This window comes from Tupaia chinensis, unplaced genomic scaffold (assembly GCF_000334495.1).
Source record: "Tupaia chinensis unplaced genomic scaffold, TupChi_1.0 Scaffold144276_1, whole genome shotgun sequence".
In the NCBI taxonomy this organism is placed as follows: Eukaryota; Metazoa; Chordata; class Mammalia; order Scandentia; family Tupaiidae; genus Tupaia; species Tupaia belangeri.
Window position 1 is genome coordinate 448,762 of NW_006204133.1, and position 8,698 is coordinate 457,459.

Here is an 8,698-nt window from a genome sequence, read left to right on the forward strand (position 1 = left end):
TACCTTCATTCATTCTCTCCCACTTTTCATTTTCCTTCACGTTTGTTCTGTTCTTACTAATAGAAGAACCTATATGTTTTCTGAGAATTGCATTAGTTAGGAGCTACAGATTTTAATGCAGCATTTTAGGATGGGATTTTGCGTTTTGGGTTTTTATTTTTTAGAGGTTTTCGCTAGAGGGTGCATGCACTCGCCAGACAGACAGAGAGAGACAGAGACAGAAAGCGAGAAATCACTCCCCAGGGGGGATGGTCACACCGCAATCCCTTCTCCTCCATTCTCCTCTTGGGATCTTGGGCACGCACGCACACACACCCAGCGTGAGTTTAAGCCACCAGGTCCAGGACTTGAACCGCGGTCGACTACGTGGGAGTCCAGCGACATAGCCATTATGCTAACCGCTGGCCCCTATTGTGTTACTTTTTATATAACTCCTACAAGTACTTAACTCCAGATCTGACAGAAAGATTTGTTGGTTTTATTTTCATTTCCAGGTGGGAGTATCTTTTGTTTCAGTTTCTAATTTTTACTGTATATCATGAACACAATATATTAGCTACTTTTTCAGATACTAACTTTTTTCCAGAGCACATCATAGGGCAAGTTTTTGTTTTTATTTTCACTTTTTCCAGAGAGGGTATGCACTGCCAGAGTGAAAGGAAACAGAAAGCAAGCACCCCTCGTGGGGGATGGTCACACCATTGTCCCCTCCCCTGTCCAGCTCCGTGCAATGGCCCGACTTTCAAGGGACTGTGAGCCCAGCACTCACTGAGCAAAGGGCCCTGGGATCCTTGACGCTATCTCCAGGTGACGGACAGCGTGGCCTAGCTTAGGCATGACTGTGGGTGGACGGGCGGGGGTCTGGAGCCCAGGGTAGTGGTAGCTGGCTGACTCCCCATGTCCCAAAGGGAAGCAGAAACCTCACCTTCCCCGGGGGCAGGCAGGTGGTGGGGAGGATGCGCACCCCTTCTGAAGGAGCCAGGGCATTCCTCGGTCCTGAACCTGCTACCCCCTCTGGCCTGTGCACCCCCAGCTTACCTGGGAGGATCTCATTCCAGTTGACACGGATGTAGCGGTCCCGGTCGGCCCGTGCGTGTTCATGCCAGAAGCCCAGCACATGCATGAGTTCATGCAGGACAATGCCCCGGCCCTTCTGGAGACAGGCAGGCCCCAGGGATACCACCTGCATCCCTCCACTGCGCCCCACTCCAGAGAAGCACCTGTAGGGTCACAAAGGTAACCAGATGGGCACCGACTCAGACAGAAGTCAGCCAGGCCCTTCCTGCCCTCCCAGGGGTGGTGCGGAGGAGCACCAGACAGGCGGGCTGGGTTTGCTTCCCCCTGAAGTCCCTTTACTGCAGGGTGTTCTAGGAGGGGAGTCACAGGACCCATCAGCCCTGGGCTGCAGGGGAGGTGGACACTGATATCCATGGGGACCACACCAGCAACTCCGAGTGGACCCACGTGGCGGGCCCCAAGTCAGTGCTTCTGTTATCTCAGGCCCTAACGAGTTAGAAATAGGTGCTGTCCCGTCTCAGATGGCAGCAGCAGCCTGCAGTCAGGGCGCCTGCCGGGACCCACATGGCCCAGACACTGGAACCAGGACCCAAGGCCTGGCCCACGGAGCCCATACACACCACACCATGGGGCCTCCCAGAAGATAAGGGCTGTGTCAGTGAGGGCTTAGTGCCTAAATCCCATCCTGCCACCCACTTCTCCCTCCAGGTCCCAGCTCAAGTTGAACGAGCCACTCAGCTGGGCAGGGGGACCCAGCCCAGGAGGATGGCCCAGAAATAGGCATTGGACGCAGCGGCGTGGCGAGTTCTGGGCTGAGCAGCTGCAAGGAAGGGCACACTCCCCATTACTCACCCGGACATGGGGATGATGGAGATGAAGTCTCTCTGGCCCTGGTAGGCCACGAACCGGATGCAGGTGAAACGTTCGAAGTCAGCGAATGCCTGCAGGATGGTCTCACGGCTGGGCTCATCTGGGGAGAGACAGCGTGGCTGAACTCGGCCAGGCCCCAGAGCCCTCGTGGTCCAAGGTCTGTGCGGAGGGCTAGGACAGGGCTCCGGGGACCAACAAAGGGCACGATGCTCATGTCACTGGACTCCCAAGTAGTTGACCACAGTTTGAGTCCCAGACCCAGCAGCTTGAAACACACCAGGCGTGTGTGCGTGCGTGCCCAAAATCCCAAGAGAAGAATAGAGGAGGAGGGATTGCACCCCCTGGGAAGCGATTTCTCATTTTCTGTCTCTCCAGCATGCACATGTGCCCTATAGCAAAAATCTCTTTAAAAAAATAATAATAATAAATAACAGGGCGTCTGACTCTGTTTCTGCATTGCTAACAAACACCTGAGAGCCTGGGTGATTTTATCAAGAAGATAAAGGCTTATTTATGGAATTCATAGTTCTGGCGTCCGAATCTGGAATGCCCCAAGGGCTATGCCTATGGTGTAGCCAACCGGAGCAGGAGGACGGGAGGTGTGTACAGAGAGAGCACGGCTGGCTGTCTTACAGCAACCAGCTCTCGTGACAGCAGACTTCTTTAATTATTTTTGTTTAATTTGCTATAGGGCATGTGCACTTGGAGAGAGCGCGCGATGGAAAATGAGAAAGCACGGGGACCAGCAGTTAGCGTAATGGCTATGTCGCTGGACTCCCACGTAGTCGACCGCGGTTCGCGTCCTGGACCCAGTGGCTTAAAACTCACGCCGGGCGTGTGTGCATGCATGCCCAAGATCCCGAGAGGAGAATGGAGGAGAAGGGATTGCGGCGTGACCATCCCCCCTGGGGGGTGATTTCTCGCTTTCTGTCTCTGTCTCTGTCTTTCTGGCGAATGCACACGCCCTATAGCAAAAAACCTCTCCCAAAAAAAAGGTGAGAAAGCACCCCCACAGTGGGTGTGGTCACACTACAATCCCTTCTCCTCTTAGGATTTTGGACACACACACACACAATGCGTGTTTCTCAAACCTCTGGGTCGTCTGGGACTTGAAACTCACACTTAGCCACGTGGGATCCAGCTACCTTCACCACACCACGGGCTGGCCCAGAACAAGACTCTTCTCGTGAGATCTAAAACCCACCGGATCGTGACACATCTTTAGTCTGTTCACAAGAGCGCTACCTCCAGGATGGAATCACCGGGACCCAATCACCCCCACTTGTCCTCACCACATCCCAACACCAAATTCCAAAAGAGGAAACTTTAGGGGATGAACTACCATCCCAATCATGACATCTCCCAAAATAGAACCAGCGAAGACAATCTGTGTGGCCATGGGTGGGCCGCTGTCCCCTGGGCCACCCAGCCTCATGAGGGACCAGTGAGTCCCTAGATCCACCTTTTCTTCTGCTCTCCAGGATCCTCACAGGCCGGGCCCAGGAGGCCCCTGGGAGCAGAAGGGCTCTGAGCACAGGTAGAGGAGGGCAAGGAGAAGCCGGCGCTGCAACAGGAAGAAGGGGCCACGCCACTCACCGTACTTGCTGGAGAGCAGGAAGGGGACCTCCACAACGCCCCCAGCACTCTTGGGCCACTTGCTGCTGGTGGCCGACAGCAGTCGGAAGGGACTCTGAGGAGAGAGGGCAGCTCTGAGGTCCCTGGGAACACAGGCCACCCAAGCCTTGCACCCCAGGATTGCCACGCCCCAAGCCACCAGTCCCCTGGAAGTGAGAGCGGAAGGATCTGGTGACGGAGAGGGAAGACCACGAGACATGGACTAAGCCCCAGGAGGCCATCAGGCCAGCTGCGCCCGTTCCCACGCACAAGACAAGCCTCTGGTCCACAAGGGCACGGAGCTTGCAACGCACGTTCACAAGTCCACAGGACCAAGGCTGGTCCGCAGGGAGGTTTGGCCAAGTCCCAGCACAAAGCAGCCAGCCAGGTTCCCCCGGACATGGAGAGGAGATGGGGCCAGGACCTACTCAGAGCGCAAAGGCAACCCCGCGGCGGCCCCTCCTCTATCCTCCACCAGCCAGAATCCTTTGTGACCAGCGCCACAGCCCCCAGCCCGTCCTGCCCAGCAGCCAGCCGCCAATGGCTTTCAGTGACTGCTCTGCACAGAAGCTGCCTTCGCACACACTTGCAGGACAGAGCCCCGCCTACCCTGGGGTCACTCCCTACCCCTGTGCCACACCGCCAGGGGGCAGCCCCCAAACTGGCAGGACAGTCTTGCACTCTATTTGGTCACCGTCCTATCAGAAATGGCCAGCCCAGTCACCTAGAACATGGCGCTGCGCTCCAGAACACAGTCAGACCCTCCTCCACCACGAGTTGCCCGGTTCCCACCAGCCCGCTCCCTCACGGCCCCTCAAGCCCAGCCAGGATAGTCTGTCCACGTTACCCTGGGTCATTGCTGCCACCCAAGCCCTTCGCCACACACTGACACTCTCACACACACTCCCTCACCCACCCACACACTCCCTCACCCACCCACACACTCCCTCACCCACCCACACACACTCACCACTCCTTGCCAATCTGGGCTCATCTCATCCTTTATCCCAATACTTCCTGCCTACTCCCCTGGTCAGAATACCAAGCTGGGACTTGAAGGTTCAAGCCTCTTCCTTCAGGAAGCCCTCTCGGACTGACTGACACCACTTTAGATGCCACGCCCCCTTTTATCCAGGCCTTGCTAACAGAATATTCACTCTGACCCTGACAACAGGAGTGTCTACCATGCAATAAGAAATAATGCCAGTCTCACATGTCAAATCTGTGCCCCACAGGGGGCTCCGAGGGCCTCCCTGCCATCAGCGAGGTTCTTTACACCCCGTGTGTTGGTGTGTGTGCACTTACTGGCCGGATGATGTCGCCCTCCAGGAGGAAGCTGCTCTCTGGGGTTTCCTCCGGGATAAGCCCTGGGGAGAAAGAGATGTGCGTTGACCCCTGGCCTCCACCACCGCCCCCACCCACCCACACACTCCCTCACCCACCCACACACACTCACCACTCCTTGCCAATCTGGGCTCATCTCATCCTTTATCCCAATACTTCCTGCCTACTCCCCTGGTCAGAATACCAAGCTGGGACTTGAAGGTTCAAGCCTCTTCCTTCAGGAAGCCCTCTCGGACTGACTGACACCACTTTAGATGCCACGCCCCCTTTTATCCAGGCCTTGCTAACAGAATATTCACTCTGACCCTGACAACAGGAGTGTCTACCATGCAATAAGAAATAATGCCAGTCTCACATGTCAAATCTGTGCCCCACAGGGGGCTCCGAGGGCCTCCCTGCCATCAGCGAGGTTCTTTACACCCCGTGTGTTGGTGTGTGTGCACTTACTGGCCGGATGATGTCGCCCTCCAGGAGGAAGCTGCTCTCTGGGGTTTCCTCCGGGATAAGCCCTGGGGAGAAAGAGATGTGCGTTGACCCCTGGCCTCCAAAGCAGACTCCAGGGACAGGCTGAGGAGCAGTGTCAGCCACCAGGCCAAGCCACCCCCTCCCACCCCCGGCTCTGTGTCTTCTCCAACTTGGGAACTAGAATTTCCCTGAGCACTGAGGCTGTGTGGCCTTGGGCAAGCTGCACAGCCCCTCTGAGTCCCAGCCTACGTGGGATGCCGCTAGGGGTGACCGCATCCTTCTCCCGCTCACACCAAGTCACAGCTCCCACAACCACGGGGCCCAGCCCCAACCCCAGGTCTCTGCTGTCAGAGAGCAGCTCTGCTCCCGCTGCCACCTGCACCCTGCACTCCAGCCACGCTGACTCGACTCCTCGGAGCACGGGTACACCTTGCAGGCTCACCCCCACCTGTCTGTGCTCAGTCAGGCATCGGAGATGCGGCGTAACAAATTCCAGAGCAGGAGGGCGAGTGTGGGCTCCTGCAGGTTCCTCCCTCCTCAGCGGGCCTCTGCCTCCCACCTCTCCCCAGTCTTCTGCAAGGGATTTCTACAGGCAGTGAAGGGGGCCGGAGAGGACTGGGACGGCACAGGCCCCGCTGAAGGGTGGTCTTAGCCCGGTTCCCAGCAGCGCTGGGCTGCAAAGGCACCGCGGACGTGCGCCACCTGGAGGCAGGACCAGGCACCCCAGGCAGGGGAGGCAGCTCCTTCAGCCAAGGGCCGTTCTCAGGAAACAGGTCCAGCTGTGAGGAATTAGCCAAATTCAGGCCAGCTGAGAACGGGCAGCACCTCCCCAGAAGGGGCACCAGGCAGGACGCCGACGGCCATCACTGCAGTAGCCCACAGACAGCTGGGGCCCCAGCCTCTGAAGTCAACGCTAGGGAGGACTGGCTTGGTGCGGGTGACCTAAGACCACTCAGTGACCTGAGGTCAGAGAAGTACCGGCTCAAGGCTTGGCAGGTGCTGGGGCTCGCAGAAAAAGAAGGGGCAGACCGCATGGTGACTGCCACACCCCGTGGATCCCCACCCTGCTCCCAGAGGGGGTCACTCCTTACTCCCTGCCCTCTGACCTCCAGTACTCACTCCTACCAGCTTTGTGCCGGGCTGTCTCGCCCCATCCTTCAACTGAGATCCCCGGGCTGGTAGGACCTGAGCCCCTCAGGCTTGTCTTTGCACCCCCTCGGCACCCTCTGCCCCACCTGCAGACGATCCTTCGGAGGGCAGCTGGCACCTTCTCCAACATCCGCTAGGCCATTTTTGTAAGTCCATAGTTTTTCCTTCCTTATGAAAGTAATGATCCACCGGTAAAGATACCAAGAACCAGACCCAAGGCTTCAGCAGTTCAGTTGACCCTCCACTCACTTAGCGCCCACCCAGCGGCTGGTAGGTTTCCTCCCAGCTTGTTCTGTGTCTGAGTGGTCGGCGAGGCTGCCACCCATAGGAACAGTGTGATGTCACTCCAGGTCACAAGATGACGCAGTGCCCTCACCTTGGTTAATTGCAGGGATGTCCTGGGTCTCCTCGGGGGAGAGGTCTTCTGGCGGGCTGGTACCACAGGTGCCTGGGCAGCTGGAGGCTGACGGCGCCCCTAGGAGCAGACCTGGCCCCGACAAGCAGGTACACGCACACGGATGTAGGGGTGCCCCATGGGTGAGATGGGAAGACAGGGGTGGGTGCGGGGTGTCAGGTTCTAAGATCCAGCCCCATCGTGAAGGGCAGGCCTCCAACCAGGAGTCTTGGGAGCCTGCCTGGGCCTCCTGGCCAGCCCCAAGTGGTGCCAAGGTCTAGACAACCTCAAGGAAGGAGCTCCCTTAGCAGGACCAACACTTGGCTCATAACAAGTATGTGGCCATCCCCACAGCCTAGTGGTTAAGAGAGCAGGAACCCATCTGGCCAACTGCAGTTCGAATCCCAGCCCTAGCAGCTTGAAAAACAGGCTCATAACCTTAACAAAAGGGAGAAATGGAGAAGGGATTGAGGTGTCACCAGCCCCACCGGGAGGTACTTTCTCCCTGTCTGTGTCTGGCCAGTGCAAGGCCCTCTGGCAATTAAGAGATCTGTGTTGTGCATACACAGGAGGGAGGCAGAGGCCAGGACAGACCATTCTCGGCCAGTCCCTTTCTCAGCCCAGGTTCAGCCTGGGAGAGTCCTGGTCGGTCAGGCTGGACTTAGAGTTCCCATCCCCGTCCCAGAACAAGTCGGTCTGGGGCACAACTCTTGTTAGTTCCTCCCCGGGTTTTCCCGATGCCTCTGGCCACCCTTGGGTCCCAGCCCCCAGGAGCTGACTTCTAGAAAAGCCCCTGCGGAATGCCCATGCTGTGAGCCATGGAGGTCCCTGCAGGCTCTGGCCACTCCCTCTGCCTCTCCCCAGCACTCAGGAACAGGAGCCAGCACTAGGAGGGCCTGGCTTCCCGCTTACCTGGCAAGGAGAGCAGACCCAGCACCCATGGCCCGAAACCTTGCATTCTGCTCATAGCGGAGCCCCACCACGCCCTCCACACACAAAAAGGATCGAACCCAACAGGACAAGCAGCCTAATTGCAGTCAGCGCCTCCCCGTCCCTTAAATGGTTTCTCCAGCTCCCACCTGTATCCCTGCCCCAACCACCTCCACCTGCAGCCTCACCTGCTCCTACCATAGTCCCCACCTGCAGCCTAGGCTGAGCCCTAGGGACCAGGTCTCACCCTTTCTGGCTGAAGTGGGTGAAAGGGTAGGGAGGGGCTACACAGGGCCCTTCAGGGCCTGCTAAGAGTGCTGCTCTCCTGAGGGCCTCTCCGACCACCAGGGGGCAGGGAAACATCACAGAGATGCTCCAGGCCGGGCTGCATGCTGCGGGAATGCTGGGGGGGCCCTCAGCCTTCCACTGGAGGCCCCTATTCCTGCACCCTGCTGTGCTCAGAAGTAGGAAAAGCTGCCTGAGACCCTGAGGCACCCCCAGTGTACCTATTGAAGGAAGGAAAGGTCACTTCATTTTTTTTCCCCTTTTTTTTTTTGGAGAGGTTTTCGCTATAGGGCACGTGCACTCGCCAGACTGAGAGAGACAGAGAGATAGAAAGCGAGAAATCACCCCCCCCCAGGGGGGATGGCCACGCCGCAATCCCTTCTCCTCCATTCTCCTCTCGGGATCTTGGGCACACACGCACAGGTGCCCAGCGTGAGTTTAAGCCGACTCCAACTGCAGTCGTCTACATGGGAGTCCAGCAACATAGCCATTACACTAACTGCTGGTCCCAAGGTCACTTCATTTTTATGAGCATTTATTTTAGTTAACATTCAGAAAACTGAGCAATCCCGAGAGCAGGGCTCCGTGAAATCTCACACACTACACGGCCCAGGTCACCAGCAGGAGAAA

General features: G+C 57.5%; 1 protein-coding gene across 1 annotated transcript in view; it reads right to left on the bottom strand.

Moving 5' to 3' along the window:
• Positions 1 to 7,868, bottom strand: part of ASTL (astacin like metalloendopeptidase) — a 24,000-nt gene extending 16,132 nt beyond the window's left edge. Inside the window, exons 1-6 of the mRNA XM_006166550.1 lie at positions 7,766 to 7,868; positions 6,836 to 6,946; positions 5,293 to 5,354; positions 3,484 to 3,577; positions 1,870 to 1,987; positions 1,039 to 1,220 (exon numbers count right to left, since the gene is read on the bottom strand). Coding sequence (XP_006166612.1) covers positions 1,039 to 1,220; positions 1,870 to 1,987; positions 3,484 to 3,577; positions 5,293 to 5,354; positions 6,836 to 6,946; positions 7,766 to 7,820 — 622 coding nt within the window. The 5' untranslated portion in view covers positions 7,821 to 7,868. The remainder of the gene's footprint in view (positions 1 to 1,038; positions 1,221 to 1,869; positions 1,988 to 3,483; positions 3,578 to 5,292; positions 5,355 to 6,835; positions 6,947 to 7,765) is intronic.
• Between the last annotated feature and the right edge of the window lie 830 nt (positions 7,869 to 8,698).